The sequence below is a fragment of the Urocitellus parryii genome, chromosome 12, assembly GCF_045843805.1.
Source record: "Urocitellus parryii isolate mUroPar1 chromosome 12, mUroPar1.hap1, whole genome shotgun sequence".
In the NCBI taxonomy this organism is placed as follows: Eukaryota; Metazoa; Chordata; class Mammalia; order Rodentia; family Sciuridae; genus Urocitellus; species Urocitellus parryii.
In genome coordinates, this window is record NC_135542.1 from 68,683,748 (window position 1) to 68,705,257 (window position 21,510).

Consider the following 21,510-nt stretch of genomic DNA (forward strand, 5'->3'; position numbering starts at 1 on the left):
TAGAGACAGGGTCTCACTGAGTTGCTTCACCATTGCTGAGGCTGGCTTTTAATTCGTGATCCTCTTAGCCTCCAGAGGAGCGGCAGCTGGGATTACAGGTGTGGGCCCAGTTTAATCTCTTTTTTTACCATCATAAAGGATGCTGCAGTGGCTCTCCTTGAAGCTAAATTTTTGCATTCATCCAAGAAATAGAATTACTGGATCAAAGAGTAACACTTTTTGGAAACTTGAATACAGAAGCCAAATTGTCTGCCTTTTTTTTTTTTATTTATTTAAGAAATTGTGTTAAAATATAGATATCAGGGCTGAGGGTTAGCTTAGAGGTAGGGAGCCATACTTAGCATATGCCAGACCAGGAATTTGTGTGTTTGTGTGTAAATGTTAAGTGTACACTTCACGAAGAACATTATTATGCAACCAACCTCTAGAACTCTTTAATGTTCACATTGTTATGTAATCAATCTCCAGAACCCTTCTTGTCTTGCAAAATGGAAAGTGTGTCCCCATGAAATAACAACTCCTTATTCCCTTCTCCCCCATCCTTTTTTATTTTGGCAACCACCCTTTCACTTTCTGATTCTGTGAATCTGGCTTCATATAAGTAGAATCATACAGTGTTTGCCTTTCCAGTGTCTGGCTTATTTCACTAAGCATAATATTCTCAAAGTTTATCTGTACTGTAGCGTGTGTTAGAATTTCCTTCCTTTTTAAAGGTGAAGAACACCACATTGGATGTGTATACCATTTGATTTGTCCATTTACCTGTCTGGGAGCCTCTGGCCTGTTCTACTTTTTGGCTGTTTGGATGATGCCACTGTGAATATGGATACTCAACTATCTCTCCAAGACCCTCCTCTCCATCCTTTTGAATCTGTAATGGAGATGGGGTTGCTGGGTCATGTAATTCTTTTTTTTCCTCTTCTGAGGAGCCGCCATATTGCCCACTTTTGAACATGATCTGTGAGGGTTCCTCCCTCCCTGGCCTTAAGGCTCCCTCCTTGAGGGCTGAAGAACGAATTGTATTTCTTTCCTTCTTCCCTTCACTTGGGGGGCCCTGCTCTGGGTTTAATTCTCTCTTGGGAGCTGGCTGGGGCAGGGCGGGGGAGTGTGTCCCCCACGTGGAAAGTGCAGTTCCTACAGCACAGGAAGATGTGTGGCTCCAGGCTCTGAGGCTCCCAGGGCAGGCCTTCTTGGAAGGCAGCTGCCGGGAATGGGATGAGTCACTCTGTCTGAAGAAGCTGGGACCAGCCTGGTGCTGGGCCCCGACGGTGCCAGGATCAGATTGCCTCCAAACCGAAAGTGCAGAGTTCATGAAAAAGAGGGGCCTCCTCTTGAAAGGGCCTCTCGTATCTCTTAGGCTTGTTAATCTGGGTGACCACACAAAAAGGCCTCTTTCACAGGTGGGAATCAGTAGGCCATGTGGGAACTTCCTGGCAGCCCGGGCTTACTGCCCACCCCACAGGACTGGGCCACAATTGCTGGGATCCTTGCGAGCCAGGCTCAGGAGGGAGTCTCCACTGTGGACCTGGTGATGTTGCAATACGGCCTCCAGTACAGGAGTGCTCACGGGGCAGAGGCATAGAAACCCTGGGTATGTGTCCAATCAGACATTTGTGGGCAAGAGAATGAGCCTTCATAGCAGTCAGAGAACAAGTCTCAGGTAAAAATACCTCTCTCTATGGGCAGAACTGGGTGATTGGTGGTGATCCTACTGAGGAAAAGCCCTTGCCATCTTTGGGAACTCTTTTGGTCTTGGGTATGTTGGAATTTATTTTGCAGAGGACCATTCAATGGATATATCCTCTTGACATTGATCTTTTGTTTCTCTGGATCACAAACGCTTCCTTAAAAAAGGGCGTTATCTGCCAGGCACAGTGATACACGCCTGTAATCTCCCAGCTACTCTAGAGCTGAGGCAGAAGGATTGTGAGTTCAAGACCAGCCTTGGCAACTGTGCCAAACTTTGTCTCAAGAAGAAAAAAGGACTGGGGACGTAGCTCAGGTAGAGTGCTCCTGGGTTCAATGCCCCAGTATCATAAAAATAAATAAATAAATAAATAAATAAATAAAGGCATAATTTTCATTGTTTTCAGATGAGTTTTCATACAGTGAGATGTGTGCAAATCTTAAGTATATAATTTGATGAGTTGGCCTAGTGTAGAAACCCAGAGTCCACAGTCTAATAAGGATGTAGGACATTTCTGTCACCCTAGAAAGTTCTCTGAGGCCCCTTTTCCCTACTTCCACCCCCCACCCCAATCACTGATTATTTTCCATTAATATATGTTAATTTGCCTTTTTCTGAAGGTCATGTAAATGAAATGACATAGTATGTACTTTTTACATCTCGCTTCTTTTGCACAATTTCTCAGGAATCCATCCATTTTATGTGTGTATGAGACACACTTATATGCTGCTTTTTTAAAAAAAAACTGAGTATATAGCCAGGCACAGTGGCACACACCTGTAATCCCAGCGACTCGGGAGTCTGAGACAGGAGGATCACAAGTTCAAAGCCAGCCTCAGCAATGGTGAGGTACTGAGCAACTCAGTGAGACCCTGTCTCTAAATAAAATACAAAATAGGGCTGGGATGTGGCTCAGTGGTTGAGGGCTCCTGAGATAAAATTACTGGCACAAAAAATAAATAAATAATTCTGAGTATAATTCTATTGTGTAAATACACCCCACTGTGTGACTTCTCTAAGAACTGCTTTTTAAGGAGAGAGAGGAACTCCACTGGGTTCTACACTCAAGCATGCCCAAATCTGCCCATTCATCTGGGTTTCTATCCCTGCCCTTCCTGAATATCCAGTGGTAGAGCACTTGCCTGGTGGGCACCAGGCCCTGGGTTCAATCGGCAGCACCGGGAAGAAGAAAAATGGGCATGTAGGAGATGCAGCTAATGTGTTCTGCTGCGTCAGAGGCAGGGAAATTTGACCAGGGAGGGCTTCAGAGAGGAGGTAGTTTTGCTCTGAGCTTTCCGGAAGAGCGGGCTTAGAATTCTTGGAGATGCATCTTAGTAATAATCCCCAGCAGAGTGGAAGAAACAATTGAAGTACAAGAAGGCGGGGCCCACAGGCAGATGTTCCTCACCACTTCACATCTGGGGGAGGCTGGGCCAGCTGCTGGAACCTGCGGGTAGCCTGTATCATCCATCCCCGTGCTGGGCCCAGAGGTGGGGCAGGAAGGAACCCAGCCACAGCACCTCTTTCTGAGGACCACTGGGCTACTGTGTTAAGCACATCCACTTTACACCTCTTGGAATCAGTTGTGTCCTGCCACCTGCAATTGGTCCAGGCCAGGCCTCCCTACAGGTTGTACAGGCCTCATGTCTGGAGGGGAGGCACTGGGACAGCCCTAGAAGGGAGCAAGAGGGGACTGACCTCCTCCTTGCCTTCTCTGTTCCTCCTCCCTGTTGAGTCCTCTGGAGTGAGGAGCTTTTCCCTCCTAGTTGTGAGTCACTTGGCAGCGGGCACATGGACACTCAGTGACCCAGGTAGCTGAGTCCTTGGGTTGAGCAGTGGCCTTCACATTTTGTGCCTCCCTTTGCCCAGGCCAAGGTGTCCTGACCTTTGGACTTAGTCACACCCCAGCCTGGCCAAGGGCAAGGTCACTGAATCTGTATGAGTTGAAATGGAGCCAAGAAAAGCAGTGATAATTCCTTCCCTGTGTTTGCAGAGCACTTTGTACTTTGTCAGACATGATCAAGCTTGGTTTGTTTTTTTTTTAATGACAATATAAGTCAATATTGTGCAGTGCCCACTATGTGCCTGGTGGGAGAAGGGTAAACACCACAAGACCGATGCCTTGAAGGAGCCTGCAGTCTGGTTGAGGAGAATAATAAGTGTGAGAACTAGTGAGACAGGAATATGTGCAGACCAGGGATCACAGGAGGGAATCGTTGGTTGTACCAGGGTGAATCAGGAAGAGCTTCATAGAGGAGGTATCATTCAGCGGGTCAGGAGGTGAGCAGTACTTTTGGGTGAACTTGGTGGATAGTGCATTTTAGGCAGAAGGAGAAACCGGAGCAAGTCAGGAAGCCATCTCTCAACCAGCAGTCGGGAGCAGGAAGTTGGATGTGGATGTGGCCGGCAGGGTGGGAAATTAGGATGGAGAGGTGACAGGGAATTGGTCTTGGAAGGCCTGGTATGGAGCATCGGAGTTTGGACCTCACAGACAGCAGTATGGGGAGACTTCTACAAAAAGCCCCTGGGGAGCCGTGTGCAGATTGGGTTAGACTGGAGTGAGACTGGAGGCAGGGAGGTCAGTTAGGAGGCCAGTATGGTCATCCACTCAAGAAATGTTGCCAAAAATGAGGCAGTAGGAGAAAGGGGAGTGGAGATTGAAAATGATAGTGACTTGGATTAACAGTTGGCTCTTGGGGCTGGTAGGGCAGGAAATAATGGAGGATTGCATTTTTAGCATTCCTTTATTAAGTGATCTTGAATATCTATTACGTGTAAGGTAATGTGTGGGGCACAGAGATGAGAAAGACATGGGTTCTGCCCATTGGGAAGTGATAGCCCTGGAAGCATTTTCTAGTCAGGCCTCCATTAACTTCAATCGACAGAAACAATTCAAATTAACAAAAAGAAAACAAACAAAGTTGGGGGGGGGGAGCAGTATTGCCTCATATACCGGAAAGTTCAGCAGGTTTTCTCTAACACTTCCAGGCTGACCTCAGGTACCAGCTCAACAACCCCAGTGGAAGAGAGTAGCAGTTCCACGATGAGTTCTTATTGGTCCCGACTGGGCCATGTGCTTACTCTTAGCTAGTCATTGTGTCCCTCGTCTTTGGCTTAGACCACAGGAGGGGTGGTCAGAGGGAAAGCAAGTGTCATCAATGACTGTGAGGTACGAAAAGAGCAGGCGTCCACTACAAGCAGATAGGACCTGGACAAGGGAACCTGTGCAAGGTAGAGACATGGGAAGGGCACATGCCGAGGGCTGCGTGACCTGAGCACCTGCTCGTGGGCGCAGGCTGGGGATCGTGGTGGTCTAGGAAGACTTCAGTTTGCCCACACAGGGCTTTCAGCCAGTGGGGGAGGACAGAGCTGGCCACGGTGACCACTGTACAGCGTAGAAAGATCGGAGCATCTGCAGGGTGGTGGTTTTCTTCTATTCACTGGAAGGAGGCACAGGAGTGGCTTCCTGGGGAGTCGACCTGCAAGGATGGACAGGAGTTGGACTGAGGGTGACAGTGTGAGTCCCCATGCTGGGCCTGGGGGCCTTCTCGGCCTGTTGCTTGCTCCCTGCTGCTGCTAATACCACCTTGGCTTTAGCTTCTCTCCCCTCCGCAGACCTCCACCTCCCACTGGCTGCTCCAGAGCATATGTCCCCTCGGGCGAGCCCAGCCTGGGCCCGTGGAAGGGGTAGGTCTCAGGGGCTCTCTTCCTCCCGCAGGCCTCTCCCTGGAACGCCTGCCCAACTCCATCGCCTCCCACTACCGCCTGACCGAGCGGGAGGAGGAAGTGGTCGCCTGTTTCGAGAGGGCCTCCCGGGTGGCTCAGGTGTTCCTGCAGGAACTGGACAAGGTGAGCTGGGGGTCACAGCACCAGGCAGTAGCTGCTCTCTGTGGAGCCCCTGTATCTGCAGGCCCACGATAAGCCCAGAGGTCACCCTGTGCGAATGAGAACAAAGTATCTCCCTGCCCCTCAGGACAGTCAGCCACCTCGGTTGGAAAATGTAGCATCAAGTTTCTATGAGAATGAGACTCTCGACTGCCGTAAAGTAGGTTGAATAAATAAATGGGTCTCTGTCATCTGTAAGAGAAATCTGGCAAACTCAACTTTTAGGAGCAAATCTACTTTATCTGGTTCACCCCTATGAAGAGGTCTTCTATTGATCCCTGTTTAGTGGATGAGGTTTAGAGATAAATCAATTGCTTGCCACTGTCCCCTTGGAAGGAGCAGTGTCAGGTTGGATCTTGCAGTTAGATGTCCTTCCCTGCTCTGGGTGCTGAGAATCACCTTGCCCAACCCCAAGGCTTTCAAAGGTGGGCAAAGAGCTGACCAGCAGGGTGCTGGCAGTGCACAGGCCCTGGGTTCCCAGCTCCCCTGTGGTGGGCCTGTCTTGACTGTCTGCAGGTGGTACATTCCAGCTGATGGAGCATCCAACCCTTCCCCTGCTGAGGGGCTCTGGTTTTGGTTGATGGAGGAGAGGGGAGGCAGGCAGGGAAGAGAGACCCTGCTAACATAAACCACCACTCCTGAGGACCTAACACGCATTCCTTAATTTGACCCTCCTACTGACGGGATGAAGTCGGTGCTGCTGTTATTTCCATTTTACAGATCAGGAAAATACATCTTAGAGAGGAGTTAAACAGCTTCTGAAAGTTCATGGCAGTGAGTGAGTGGCATTGGCAGGAACACTGAGGCACGTGGCCCTGACACCTGTGGGAGAGGGGTGGGGTGTGCTGGGCCCTCTGCCTCCCGGAGACCTAGATGGTAGATGGCAGATGCTCTGCAGGGTAGGTTAGGATTGGTGCCCCCGAGGAGGAGGTGGTCCTGAGCCGAGAGCCACCTGAGCCTCCCCTGCTGTGATGAATGGCAGGAGGTCAGCCCAGGGGTTTTGGTGATGGTCCTTGGAGGAGTCCATCTCAGGCCAGACTTCCCCATAGCACTGCTGGGCCCATCCCTTGCTATGGGGGCTGCCCTGTGTGTTGTAGGTTCTGGCAGCATCCCTGGCCTCGACCACCAGGTGTCAGCAGCACACACCCCCAATTGTGACAACCGGAATGTCTCTGAAGACTGCTAAATGTCCTCCGAGGGTCAGATCACCCTCTGTTGAGAGCCACTGGCCTGGTTCCCTGCCTGATTGGACTTCAGGAGGAAAAGAGAGGTGGCTGCACATACAGGCCCCTGCATCAGCAGAGGCCTCTTGAAGACTGGGCCTCCACGTGAACTCCTTAAGGTCATCGGGTCACCACGAGACAGCAGTGTTTCAGGGGCTCTTTACATTTGCATGTGTTTCCAAGGACACTTTGATGAAAAAGATGTATTGCCCTCAGCTGGAAGCCCAGGCTTTGGTCTTTTTAAAGTTGGTGAGCTGTGCAGCTGTCTCGGGCTGAAGTCACCACCTGGTGACAGCGAATGGACAAGCAGGCCCCAATAATTGGTATCTCAATTTCACAGAGGGCCATAGAACTGTGCTTCTCAGAAATGCCTCCTGTCTTCCCCGAGACCCAGTCCTGACTTGGGAGATCTTAAGGAACGCTCTTGAATCTACTTTGATTTCTGAGAGCTAAGTTAAAGAAGGGCTTGTTTTCTTTTTTTTAAGTTATAGATCAAGAAAGGTGGCATACTGAAGGCCTGTCTCGGCAGGACTGGGTGACCCTGTCAGAGCTGAGTCTTGAGTGACACTCAGTTAATAATGTCATTAATCCTGAACCAGGGTCTCAGCCCTGGGATGCGCTGGCATGCCATGGTGTATAGCAGGGACGGTGCAGTGCCAGGCAGGTGGCTGGCACTCCCAGGTGGGATGAATTAACCAATAAGAAGTAAGTGGGCTGAACTCTAGAGCTGGCCAGATTGGAGTTTGAAGTCCAGGCTCACACAGCTGTGTGACCACGGGTTTCCTCGTCTAATGAAGAACACAGACCCATCCATGAAGGACTATCATAAGGCTTAAGTGAGGCTTGTGGTGGCTGTTCCCCTAGTTTCCTTTCCCCCTCTTTTTTTACTTGAGGTTCAGGAGACAACCCCTGAAGAGCACGGACCCAGGGGAAGCGACCTCTCTACCTCTGCTCGGGCAGTGGTGCTTGCTCACTGTGGAAGGGGGCTGTCTCTGCACAGCCAGGAACAGATAGGGGTATCTGCGAGTAGTGAGAGGAAGAGTGTGGGGTCTGAGCCTGACTGCCTGGCTCTGCCACCCACAGGCCGAGTGACTGGGCAGGAGGAGCATCACATCATGCCTCAACGTTCTCACCTTTGAAATGGGACCGAGACAGTTCCCACCCTGGAGCATGGCTCTGAAGATGAAACGAGTTAATGAATTTAAAGCTCTGTGACTGTTGAACAAATCATGTTAGACATGGGGCTTGTGGGCTTCCAGCATATGGATGAGGGGAGGAAACTTGAGACATGTTGGTTTTGTATTTTTGTGGTGTCGGGGATTAAACCCAGGGCCTTGCACGTGCTCAGCAAGTGCTCCACCACTGAGCTGCGTTCCCACCCTTAGACACACTTTCAATCTAAGTGAGTTGGGTTGAGTTTTATCTGAGCATTGCATAATGTGCCCTATAGGCAGCTGGGACTGGGGTAGGGCCCCTTCCTCCAGCTGGGCTGTCGTTCCCCAGACCCCCTTTGCCTCTGAACTGTGAGACAGCGGCTCTCCCTCTCTGTTCTCTTCTTAGACCACAAACAACAGCACGTCACGGCATCTGAAAGGCTCTCACCCGGTTGACTATGAGCTCACCTACTTTCTGGAAGCTGCCCTCCAGAGCGCCTACGTGAAAAACCTGAAGAAGGGGTAGGTCGTTGTTGTGGCTAAGCAGAACCTGGACCTTTCTCCTTGGCCAGTGCTTTTGATGCTGCCTCAGCTCTGGTCTGGCCTCTGTGTGTGTGTGTGTGTGTGTGTGTGTGTGTGTGTGTGTGCATGCACACTCTCCAGAGAGGATGGAGCCGGGCTGGCACATGTCACATCTTGTCTGACAAGGCTGTGCAGAAGGGCCGAGCTTCAGAAGGCTGCACGCCTCGGGGGACACCACTGAGAAGGAGGGCAGGAGTGACTGTCTTCAGAAGGGGGAGGGGAGCCAGGCCTGGAAGGTGGTGTTGAGGGCACAGAGGGAGGGAGTAGCTTGGCACTGGCCTGCTATCATCCCTTGTCACCGACGTATAGGCAAAGCCATTTTACTTCTTTGATCTCAGGTTCCCCAGAAACCAATTGGGAAGGCTGATTCTTGCTCATTATAGCTTCCAGAGAACAGCAAGGGGAATCATGGTGAAAATACAAGCCTGGCATCATTTTGGGGTGCCACTGTGGGTGAGGGAGCAGGAAGCTCGCTGCCTGTGTGGTGTAGTAAGGGCCCCTTGTTCTTCCCGGCCCCAGTTCCACGGTGCCTGGGATGCCTGCCTTGGTAGTTTGCTTCTGGGTGAAGCAGGAACCCCTCAGTGAATAGCGAGGGGGTGGCTGGAGTCGGGTGCCAGGCTGGGAGTGGTGGTGTGTGGTGTGTGTGGGGTGTCAGTGGCGAGGGAGGGAGAAGCTCCAGAATCAGGAGGGTGCTTTGTAGGCAGGCATATCTCTGAGGCCACCCTGCCTGCTGCAAGTTCTCTCTCCAGGCAGGCCAGGGGCTCCTGTCTGTCCCTGCTGCAGGGCTTTGCATCCTCCACAGTCACTGCTGGAGGGTGTCACTATCAAGAGGGGGAGACATGCTGAATGTGCCTGTCTCCCTGGGAGGATAAACTTGCCATAGGCCTGAGCTCTCATCATTCAGCCCTCATTCGCAGGGAGGCAGGGTGACCAGGAGGTAGGATGACCCAGGACATCTGCAATGTCCTTTTCACTGACTGCTTGGAGGTCTTAGAAACCTGGTGGTCATTTTGTTAAATTTCACTTGATCCATTCTTATTGAACCTGCTTTTGAGTAGATGATTCTTATACATGGTTATCTGTGTAGTTGGAAAAAAGAAACTTACTATTTTCTCCTACTCTGTATTCCCAACAGACCCCTCTGTGGCCTGTGGGTTCCCCCTGACCCACAACCTGTTCTCCAGCACCAGCTAGGAGGGGTCCCTACAATTCAGTTTAGTTCCTACACCAACCAGCATGAGCTCAGGTCCCACAGGCTGTCCCACCAGACTGCCCCCCTACTTCCGGTGCCAGTTGCCAGGAGCAGGTTACAACCCATGACTTCTGTTTGACTTGGCTACAAATTAGAGGTTTCCACAACTCCTTCTCAGACTCCCTAATTTGCTAGACCAGTTGACAGAACGAGGAAAACAGTTCCCTTCTGAGGTCACTGGGTTCTTATAGATGGTCACAGCTCAGGAACAGCCAGGCGGAAGGCACACATAGCATGGAGGAAGGGGCGCGGAGCTTCCTAGCCACCCTCCCCAAGTTCAGCGAGAACCCGAAGCTCTCCAGACCTCATGCTGTGCAGTTTTTATGGAGGCTCCATTAAGTAGGCTTGGTTGATTGAACCATTGGCCAGCAGTGACCAGCTCAGCCTTCAGCCCCTCTCCAGCTCTCTCCTCTGGATAATCATTATAACCACTTTGATGTTTATCTTTCATATTTCTTCTTGTCTAGTTTTTATTTTTTCAAAAAAAAAACCAACAATAAAAAATAGGACATGTTGCTTGCAGCCTGCCCTCTCCTCTGGGGCGTGCTGTGATCCTCTGGTGACCCTGCCTACTCCATTTCCCCTGAAGTTGTCTGCTGGAAGCAGGAGGGCCTGAGCTCACTCCTGAAAGCCATCCGAGGGCTGGCTAGGCCCAGACACACAATAGAAGGTCAAGTTTGATCTGGGCCCTGGTGTGGTGAGCCACAGGAATCAGGGAGGGGCAGAGGAGTGGGTGAGGCCGAGGCATCTAGGTGGGCTGGGATCTGCAGGAGGGGAGGGCCCCTAGCTAAAGAAGCTTGGGAAGCAGGGGGTTGATACCTGACTCTTTAGAACAGTAACCTGGGAGTGAGGGAAGGTAGCAGATCTCCGGGAGGAGCAGGGGCTTGGCGTTTGCTAGACTTTGACCTCCTTTGGGGGTGTTTCTAGTTGGGCAGGTGCTCCGAGCACAGCAGTCTGACTAGAACCAGGGGTGAGCATTTCCATCCAGTGGGCACCCTGTCCCACCCAGCAGCCTACCCAGCAGAGCTGCATCCCTTTTGAGCTGTTGGGGGACACAGAGTTTAAGCCTTCAGCTCCCTGGAAGAGAAGGAAGTGGAGTGTCTTGCCCAGAATTTGGAGCAAACTGTGGTGAGGCCACTCTGGGAGGCAGAGGAGGCTGCAGTGCTGTGGGCAGGCAGGTGGCCGCAGGCCTTGGTGGGCCTGTGCCCTATTCATCTCTCTGTTTCTCTAACAGCCCTTAGTAGAGGAGGGCTGGAAGGTGTGGGGCATGGCACCAGCTGGGATCTTCCAGATGGGAGGCCAGGCATGGTGGCACACCCCTGTAATGCCAGGGGCTCGGGAGGGTGAGGCAGGAGGATTGTGAGTTCAAAGCCAGCCTCAGCAACTTAGTGAGGCCCTCAGCAAGTTAGGGAGACCCTGTCTCAAAAAATAAAAAGGGCTGGAGATGTGGCTCAGTGGTTAAGCACCCCTGGGTCCAATCCCTGGTATAATAATAATAATAATAATAATAATAATAATAATAATAATAATAGTGTGAGAGGGTCCGACCCTGAAGCAGGCTGCCTTTGCACTCCCCTCCTACCTGGCCAATGAAGAAAGGGAGAAGTGCAGCTCTGGAGCCACCTCTGAGGGTGAATCCCAGTTCTGCTGCTGGAGCCCAAGTCACTGTGGGCAAGTCCCTTGAACCCTGAACCCAGTACCCTCAACTGTGAAGTGGGGCAAGACATACTTGGATTGAATCACATGTGAACACCCCCCAGAGCACCTGATATGTCATAACTGCTGAGAACATCAGAACCAGTGGTACTGTCATTTGTTTTTATTATTCTCATGCAGTCCATGACTGGGCAGGCTACAGGCCCGGACATGAACTTTATACCTTTTGCTTTTTAAAAAAAAGTTTTCAAGTGTGATGCTGGTGAGCATTGGTGTCCTTGTTTAGGACCAACCAATGGATTCAGGGGCCCAGGTAGCCAAGGTGGATGGGATTGGCCACAGCCCTGGGCTCCTCAGACCACCTACAGCTATGGAAGGACATGGGGCCCAAGGAGCCCTGCCCACATCCAACAAAGCAGGTGATCCTTGTTTAGTTACTGAGCCCCCGTTTCAGACACAGTGGCCCAGCAAAAACAGGATTCCTATTTTTACTGCCCAGGCAGCTCTAGCTGGAACTCTCATTGCCCTCATCTTGATGTGCCCAGGCGGGAACCCCTCTGTCTGCCAGTTGTGAGCTCCCAGGGATGAATCTGGGGAACACAGCTGTGGCCCTCAGCTCCCGCTCTGCAGAGGTATGGAGGAAGAACCAGGCTGGACCCTGTGAGGCTGTCAGTGCCCTTGGAAACCCACTGTGACCTGTACAAGCTGAACTTGAGCAGTAGGCTTGGCTGCCCTTGTTTTTGTAAATAAACCTTTATTAGAACACAGTCACGCCCATTTACTCACAGATTGTCTTATGGTAGAGTTGAGTGGTTGCAATTGGGATCCTATGGCAAAAGCTATAATATTTGGTCTCTTTATTTTCCCTTTATGGAAAACAATTTGCTGACCCCTGCACTATAGAGCTTAGAAGTCCTCCCTCCCCAGAAAGCACTAGGGGGTGACCATGTATATGGGAACCTTGTGGAGGAGTGTTCGTGGGGAGGGGACCGTTCTAATTTCAATGCTCTGTCCATGCATCTGATGACTATTTCATATAATAATTCATGCTAAATGAAGTATTATTAAATACTAAATACAAGACACTTGTGAAATGTTTGCTTGTGTTAGTCCTCCCTCTGAGGTAAGTGGAAAACTGAGGCATAGAGAACAAATGTGAACTGGCCTGGGTGGAGCCAGGATTATGCATGCAGGGCCTGGTTGGCTTTTGGAGGTGGTGCTAAACACTGGGCAGCACTGCCCACAGCAGAAGTCCTCTTACAAGATCTTGCTCTACCCTTGAGGTGCACCCAGCTTAGGCCAGCTTCCTCAGATGTGCTTGTGCTTGGTAGGTGCTTGGTAGGTGCTCCTAGCTTCTGGTGTGAAAAATTGGATGGTTGCCCCTTTGCAGCTAGAGGAAGAGAGGGTAGGGCCTTGGAGTTGGAGGCTACTCTGTGACCCTGAGCAAATTCCTCCTCTACAACACTAGCCCTATCCTGTACCAGTCCTGCATGGTGGGGGTCCTGCATGGTGCGGGATGGGTCCAGTGAGAGGAAAGGGATGGATGTCAGTCTGGGAAGGTACTTCTGTTAACCACCCCCTCTGCTGAAGGTGTCCCCCCTTCCACCTGTTCCAGGTTCTGCAGGTGTAGTGAGGTTAAGGTGAACATCAAGGTCAGCCAGGAGGGAAGGAAGGAGTGGCATGGTGGGTTATCAGGTACCTGCTGGGTGCCAGGCTGAACCAGTGCCCGGTGCACAGTGCTCTGTGAAGAAGGTCGTGTGGTCCTGCTTCACTCACAAGGGGACAGAGAAGTTTGAAGAGTCGTCACTGCCCCAAGCTCACCCACCCTGGCTCCAGCTGTAGGTCTGGACAGCCTGGAAATCCTTTCCAACATTTTGGGTGTGGAAGGGAAGTTTGGCCAGCCTGAGGGGTGTGTGGGGAGAGACAGGGCCCTGGTGGTGGCTGGGGCCTATGAATGGATCTTTGGGACACAGGCTCCATTCTCTCTTTGCCTCTGTGACCCTGAGTCACCATTTTCAAAGGATGGCTCCTCTGCCAGCCCTCCCTCCTAGACACCGCCTGTTTCCTCTTGATTCATTCTGTACACTCAGGCTGTGTGGGAGAGCTGGGAGTGTTTGTGTGTGTGTGTCACACACACACACACACACACACACACACTTGAGGTGCCAGCCGTGGGCAGGGGCATTAACCACTGCCCCTATAAAAGCCTAAGTAATTTCAGTTGCTTTTCTGTTCCTATGACTGTGCCCCGCCCCTTCATCCTTTTTCTTCCTCAAGCACACATTTCAGTCTTGAAAGCCAAGAAACCGGCTCCACCCCACCCACCACAACCGCAGCACATACAGAGGAATGGAAATTAATCATCATTTCTTTCCAAGTAAACAGCCCAAACATTTAAAGTCTCTGAATGTGAGTGGCAGTCCCCAGGACACGTGGCAGTTATTCAGCCCTTCTGTCTGTTTCCTGTGGTCCCATCCAGCCCACAGGTGGGCCCAGAATGTGACGGATATATAAAACAGGGGTTGCAATGCCCTGTGCTGCCTGGCTAGGCTGTAAATAGTTTCTCTGAACCCTTTCCTCATAATAGTAGCTAATGTTTGTGGAGTACTTTCTGCAGTGCTTTTCTAGGTGGTTCTATGAGGCAGGATCTGATACAGTCCCTATTTGACAGAGGAAAGGAGAAATGGAGTCATTTACTCAAAATCGCAGAGCCAGGGAGCCAGGGAGCCAGGCACTGGATTTGGGTCTGTCCAGCCCTGTGACCCAAGGCCTTGCTCACTACGTAGACCTGGCCCAGCCTACTACCTGCTCCCAGTAGGGCTACATCAGTGACTTCTTGTAATGGCATGTTATTGTCCTGTAGTGAAAGTTATATCTTCCCAGTGGAATCACCAGTTCTGGTATTTTTCTTCCACATTTGTTGTTACTAGGAAGTTAAGAAATAATATAAAGTCTCCTTAGACCGGAGCTTCTCAGCCTCAGCACTGTTGGTATTTCGAGCCTGATAACTCTTCATGTGGGGCTGTCCTAGCCACTGTAGGTTCTGTCAACATCTCTGACCCTCATCCGTCAGATGCAGAGCACCCTGACCTCCAAGCGTGATAACCAAAAATGTCTCCAGACACTGACAAATGTCCTGGCATCAGAGGGACTGCACTGTCTCAGCTTCTAGAAGAAGACATTGAGGGGTAGGCTGGGTCCCAGACACCTGACCTCTTCAGGGCAGCCCTGGCAAGACTTTTAAAGGCTGTGGTGTCACTCCTGCTGGTTTAATTGCACCCCTGCCCATCTGGGCTCTTGGGGTATTTGAGAAGGTGAAAGAAAGCCCTCCTGCAGTGGGAGCTTACAGCCCGTGGGAGATGAGGACTGAAGGGAGAAAGGCCAGAGGACAGCCTAGCAGTTCCCTCCCCAGCAGCCCCAAGTGCCCGCCTTGTGCCCAGCCCGACCCTTACTTGTGGTGGAACAGGATAGGTCCCAGGGGGACCTACAGCAAAGAAGTTCAGACAGGGGAAGAAAAGAAGGCAGGGAGGGGGAGGTGTACCTGGGACTGGGTGGGCCCCAGAGGTGGCTTGGATTCACCTGAGGAGCCAGACAAGGTGGAGATGGGGCTAAGGTGCTGCTAAGGGAAGGGAGATGGTGGAGCCTCAGCTCATTCCCCAGGTGTCTGGTGGGCCCAGGGTGGGGCCTGCAGGCCACCAGCAGTGTCTGCCCCAGCATCCAGCCATGGCCCTCCTGTGGAGGATTTGACAGAATTTCAAGAGCATGGTCTTGTCCCTCGTGCAGAGTGAGTGACATGTGCCTGAGCCACACAGCTTCCCTTGTAGTCTGAGCTCCCCTCACGCTGGCTAAGTCAGGGGCTGCTGGCCCGTGGCTCAGTCAGTGTGACTGAGGGCTATTAACTTCTTCCAGGGGCCTTGCCCTATCGATCCAGCAGTTAATTTCCGCAGATGACTCCTACCCACTACTCTGTGGGTGATGACAGGGTTCCTAACTGAGTTAAATCTCAAAGGGCTGACCTGAAGGGACAGTCAGGAATTGGGAGGCCCTCATGCAAAGGGTGGGGGTTGGGACACCTGGAGGGTTCACTTTCCCTTGCTGCCACTAGAGGGCAGCCATGGACTCCGGTTGGAACCTCACTCCAGGCAGTTCTGTGGGCAGGACTGACAGGAGGGAGCACCCTTCTGTTGTGTCGCCAGGCAGGGGGACACGGGTGTAATGGCAGCTGGACCCATCTTGGTTCACCTGCATGAAACAGCTCCAGGGGTGGGGCAGCAGGGGGCTGGGAGGGGAAGGAGGGATGTGCCACAGTGAAATGCCAGGGAAGTAGTTTGTCCTGTCAGTGACTCTGACCTCACTAGGACTCAATGCCTGGGCATCTGCCAAGAACAGGGCCGTGAGCTGACTCTGCTCCTTCACCCATCGTAGGCAAAGGGCCCTTTCTCCATTTTTCCCCCTCCCTCCTGCCTACACCCATTCTCTGCAGGGTTGTGGTGCACGTGGGCCTCGTGCCTTAAACCAGGTAGGCAGTATGTTTTATGCTTGTTCTTTAAAAAAAAAAAAAACTTTTTTTTTTTTTTTTTTTTTTTTAATTAGTAAAGCAACATGTGCTCACTGTACCCAAACCAAAAACAGAGAAGGGAGTGAATGTGTTTTCTAAGGCAGCTTCCTGGGACCAGCAGTTGAACATTCTTCCTTTCCCTGGTGTGTGTGTGTGTGTGTGTGTGTGTGTGTGTGTGTGTGTTGCACCTTCTGCACTTGGCAATGAGTGGGAAAGTGGGGAAGTGTGTTTGGCAACCCAGCCTGCTGTTTGGTGGACCCCCGTGAGAGTGTGTTCAATAAACAGTAATTTGTCTTATTCTCAGCAGCCACCAGTGCATGCAGGGCCACGGAGGGCAGGAGATGGATTGTTCTCAGGGGAGTTAAGGACAAGAGTCACCCAACAGTGAAACCCGTGCTGAGTTCCTGTGTTCTGTACCATGCTGAGGGTCGTAGGGAGACCTCCAGGGCCCATCCCAGCCTCTCTTAATGCACACTCTTTACTTATGGTTTGCAGCCATCTGACCCTAACTGCTGCCCATCCTCTACCTCACTGGGAAGGAAGAGCCCATTGCCTAGGCCTCCTCAGTCCTGGGCATCCTCAGTCTTGGGCATCCTCAGTCCTGGGCTCATCCTGAGCACAGCCTTATTCTAGGGCTAGAGCTGAAGAATTTTAGTTTTTGAAAAAAGTGATTTAGATCTCTGGCAGAAGTGTACAACTTGCTAACCATTGAACTTCACCTAACCTTGTCTCAAAGTTCAACCCTCCAGCTTTTGAGATCTGCCAACTGGCTATGCTCACTCTTCTGGGTCTTTGACCAAAAACCTCTTACACATGATCCAGTCCTGAAATGCTAACTTCTGGTAGGGGCTTCTGGTTGGGGTCATGTACACCAGCATCTGTTTAGATTCCTTTCAGTAATTAATTCCATGTCATTTCTCCTCTGTTTCAAATCAAAGCAATCCCCTTCAGCAAAACTTCATCAGGCACTCACTGTGTGCAAAACCTTTTGCTGAGCTCCAGGTAAATCAGGAGCATGGCCAACTTAACAAGACTGTGGGCTGCTGGCATGCAAGGCCACACACAAGATATTCATCCACTCGTTCACTCTTAATTTATTCCACAAGTATTTACTGACTGCCTCTTGCCAATGGGGCTGATGACCAGGTACCTAGGTATGCAGTCGGCACTTTTTAAAGACTTTGCAGATTAAGTTAAGTCCCAGAAGTTCTGGAGTTCAATAGCCAGGAAGGGAGAGTAGAAGTGTTCCAGGTGGAAACACGTTTCAGGGGTTTCCAGGTTGAAAAGAAGGAAAATCTGAGCCCTTGGTGGCTGCTGTAAGCCTGTCACTGCCATTGCCAAAGGTGGTGACCTGTGAAGAAGGCACTGTCCTGGCTTGACTTTCCCCACTGGGAGAGGGGATTTGTTTATTCAGCCACAATTTCTTGGAGGCCTTCTTTATACCAAAACCTTTTGCACTTGTGCTGGAATAATGGGGCCTGCTGGCCTCTCTCACTTCAAAAGAAACCACAAAGACTAAACAAGGGGAAGGGCTTTGGAAAATGCACACCACCACCTGCTGCTGGCCACAGGACTGGAGGAGTGGGCCACCTCCTTGCAGTCCCACCTGGAAGTCTTCCTGAACTGTTGTCCTTGATCCATCACCGCATATACCTATCTCTCTCTCTCTCTCTCTCTCTCTCTCTCTCTCTCTCTCTCTCTCTCTCTGGCTTTACTTTAGTTGGAATAAACGGCTTCCTGGCTTCTCCCCACGCAGCCTGTTTCTGGGCCAGGATTTGTTTGAGGCCCTGTTTGGATATTGTTAAAAGTGGGCAGCTTGGCTCAGAAAGGTCAGCGGGAGAGACAAGAACAAAGAGATCTTTCAAGCTGCCCTCTCACGAGGCAGCCAGAAATGCTCGGAAAAGCCCCGGCTCCACCTGGCACAGGCAGCTTTAGGCCTGGGCTGGGATTGCTCAGGCTGGTGGCCATCTGGGGTGCTTGAGAAACCCCTTCTGGTTTCTTGTTTCTCAGAGGGGTAAGCTGAGGCAGGGCGCATTCCCAGTGTTGCAGAACAGGGCAGTGTGGGCTGGGATCTCGCATCTCCCCCATGCGGCCCTGGCCATCAGAACCTCTGTGTGTGTGTGTATGTGTGTGTGTGTGTGTGTGTGTGTGTGTGTGTGTGTGTGTTTTCTCTTTAAGGCTATTCAACAAAAACTGGGATTTGCTCAAAACATGCCCCAGGGTGATGGTTTGCTTTGCTGTAGAATTCTCGGGAGCTTATTTAGATGCCAAAATCCCTTGTAAGTTTAAAAATAATGAGACACAACTTTTGGGAAACAGGATCTTGTGCATTTTGAAAGGGAGTCAGCATCCCCTCCCTCAGCCCCCAGGTGGTGCCAATCTGCTGGTACAGGGGTGAGGCTGGTGTAAGGACTAAGGCTGGGATCTCCTGGTAGTGGCCGAGAGAGGCTGGTCCTTGCAGTAGAGCGGGAAGAAGAGGCTGTAGTCACCCTTGGCTCCAGCCTCCGGTAGCAGCCTGGGCCAGGCTGCCAAGGAGGAGGCTGGCAGGTAGCCCACAGAGTGGAAAATCACCCGAGGGCCAGGGAACTGCCGGCGTCTTCTGGACCACAGGGCCCTGGGCAGCTTCAGGGACAGTCCGCCTCAGCCCGTGGCTGTTTGACCCAGTTGCCTGGCGTTGCTATCCTGTGGACTGGGTTCCCATGACCAGCCGTTTTCCCTCTTGGCTGGGAGCTTCTGCAGTCTGTCTTTATTTCCCCTTGTGGTGGCTAGTGCCACCCTGTCCCTACAGCTGACTAGGCCTGGCCTGTGGCCTACTGTCCATCTCTGGCTTCTAGGACTGATGGCCTCCATGGGGTTGAAGGACCTCTACTGCCAACTTGTCCTCTTCAGGCTTGTGGGGGCCCCCAGGCCTGTCCCTGCTCTTGGTTCATCTACCAGGGAATCCTCTTATGGTCCCCTATGGGGCCAGGACTAGTAGGAGACAGATGGACACACAGCTGGGGGATTCCCTCAGGAACCAGGCACTTCCCCACCCACATGGCAGTCATTAGCTCCTGAGCTTCCTGGAAAAATAATAAAAGTTAAAACATCCATAATATAATCTTTAAAATACAAATTAGGAGAAAGGAAAATAATATTTAGTGAGCCCCTCCCACATGCTTGGGGGCGCTGGGGCTTTGCATTCATCATCTTCCTGACATTTTTCTATGAGGAAATGGGGAATCCTCCCACAGACAGGATCTAGGACTCAGAGAAGCCACCTCATGTCTCTAAGAGTGGAGATGTGGCATCTGGCTGCAAAGCTCGGGTTTGTCCCTTCTGAAAACTGGCTTCTTAGACAAGGAGATCTAGAGGACACTGGGAATCATCTAAGCCAGTGGTTCTCAAGCTTGAGTGTCCCATCAGAACCCCCTGGAGACTTGATAGACCCCAAGTTGCTTTTCCAACAAGATCCTGGGACATTACTAATGTTGTTAGTCCAGGGACCACACTTTGAGAACCTCTTATGTAAACTTTCTCAGAGTGGGACAGGTACCTCTGATGATTTTAAGTGATAGACACTAACTTTTAAAAAACAACTCTGTAGGGTCGGGGATGTAAGTTAGTGGTAGAGCCCTTGCTTAGAATGCATGAGGCCCTGGGTTCGATCCCCAGTAATTTCTGTACTTTAATATCTATTGGGGATTGAACCCAGGGCCTCATAAATAAATAAAAACCCGTACAACAAAGTCATGATTTCAGGTATTTTTGGTTAAAGTGAAATATATATTCTGAAGTAAAAAGAAAGAAGGTATAAAGTATTACATAAATGATACTAGTGATGAACAGATAATGGGAAAATCGTGACTGTGGAGGCATGCAGACAGCAGAAGTCCTTGTTTTCTAGACAGGGAGACTGAAGCCCCCAGACGCCGACCCGCTCCCTGGGCCACACAGCTGTCTGTAGCAGCACATGGTCGTGAGCTGTTTCTAAGGTTCATGTCCCCTTTCCTGCTCACCTCTCCTGGTTCTTCAGAGCACGGGGCAGTTTGGGTAAGATCATGACCCTGGCCCTGCCCCTGCCCCAGGGATCATCGTATCCATTCTCAGTCCTAAAAATAAGGCTGAGAATAGAGACATTTATCATGTTAGTCGTTTGCATATTTTTTTCTTGTGTGAAGCCAGCGCTTCCCTGAAGGCAAAGGGCTTGGATCTGCAAACTTACCCTTCTATAGTTCCTAGACCCCAAGCCCCTCAGGAACCTGAGAGAGTTGAGGGGCTCGCCCCAACTGTGACCAGCTTTGGCTCTGTGATCTTCCCTGTGTTTGCTGGACTGGCAGCCCTTGCTTTCCCTTTGTGGTGTGATCAGGGAACCCTCTGAGCAGGTGAGCAGGGTCATGCTTCTCCCACCTGAGTACAGGCTGCGAGCAGGAGTTCTGACAGAGCTGGACTTCAGGACCTCATGGGACCCGGACGCCACCCTCAGGAGGCCACAGTGTGCTAGGGTCAGACCTACAAAGACCTCAAGGTTCTGTAGTTACTTCAGAAGAGGAATTAACAGCCAGGCGATGCAGGCTTGGGGAGCAACCTGGGAGGCCTTGGCGGGAGGAAGTGATTCTGGAACTAGTTTCTGAAGGCCCATGAAGGGAAAGGCTGTGGAAGGCTGTGGAGAAGCCATTGCCAACACTTGGCGTTGAGAACTGCGGTGGGAGCTGAGGTGGGGAAGATGGGAGGGGTGCCCTGACAGTCCCAGGAGGCTGTGTTGAAGGCCTAGACTGGGGACTGCAGGGGAGGCTAGCCAGAGGAGGAGGCAGATGGCCTCTATGTGCCATCCAGATACTCCAGGGGTGCTGGGAGGCGTTTTCAAACTGCAGGACACAACACATTGGTGGTTTGCAAGGTGGACAGGTGTGGAATGCAGCCAACAGTTTAAAAAGCAGAGTGGGGATGGGGGTAAAATAGAAGACATCACAGTCGACTGTGCATAGAGGAGATAGGTATGGTGCCGAGGAACTTCAGTGTCAAGCGAAGAAAGCCTGTGGGAACACAAGACTGCCATGAGAGGTGTCCTTCTCACTGTGGGTCACACTGTTAAACTCTAAAAACCATGTCAGGGCACAGAGGGCTGAACAGAGGGAGTGTCCTGGCTGGCGTGGCTATCAGGCCCAAGGTGAGATGGGCTAGCCCGGGCCTGGTGATGCAGATGCAGAAGTGAAGACAGGTTGTAGCGTGGACAAGATACAGCAGGTAGAGATGCAGAATTGAGTCTGACAACCCAAAGGCACCTGGGCCAAGGTGACACCTTGTTTGTAGTACTCAGCCTTGGAATCCTTTTGGTGGTAAACCAGAACCCCGAGTTTCTGGGGGCTTCGGGAGAGAAGGAACCTCTTTCCTCTTTGCTCGTTGATGTCCAAGGCCTCCAGGGGCCTAGAGTTCCAACTCTGACCTTTCGTGCCAGTAACTGGAGGTACTCAAGCAGGTAGGCTCCCTCCCTGGATCTATAGGCTTGATGAGAATATCCGAGGGACTGAGGC

At 51.3% G+C, this 21,510-nt stretch overlaps 1 protein-coding gene across 1 annotated transcript in view; it reads left to right on the forward strand.

Moving 5' to 3' along the window:
• Positions 1-21,510, forward strand: part of Ttc7a (tetratricopeptide repeat domain 7A) — a 113,466-nt gene that overhangs the window by 21,924 nt on the left and 70,032 nt on the right. The window contains exons 4-5 of the mRNA XM_026385724.2: positions 5,406-5,536; positions 8,356-8,471. Coding sequence (XP_026241509.2) covers positions 5,406-5,536; positions 8,356-8,471 — 247 coding nt within the window. The remainder of the gene's footprint in view (positions 1-5,405; positions 5,537-8,355; positions 8,472-21,510) is intronic.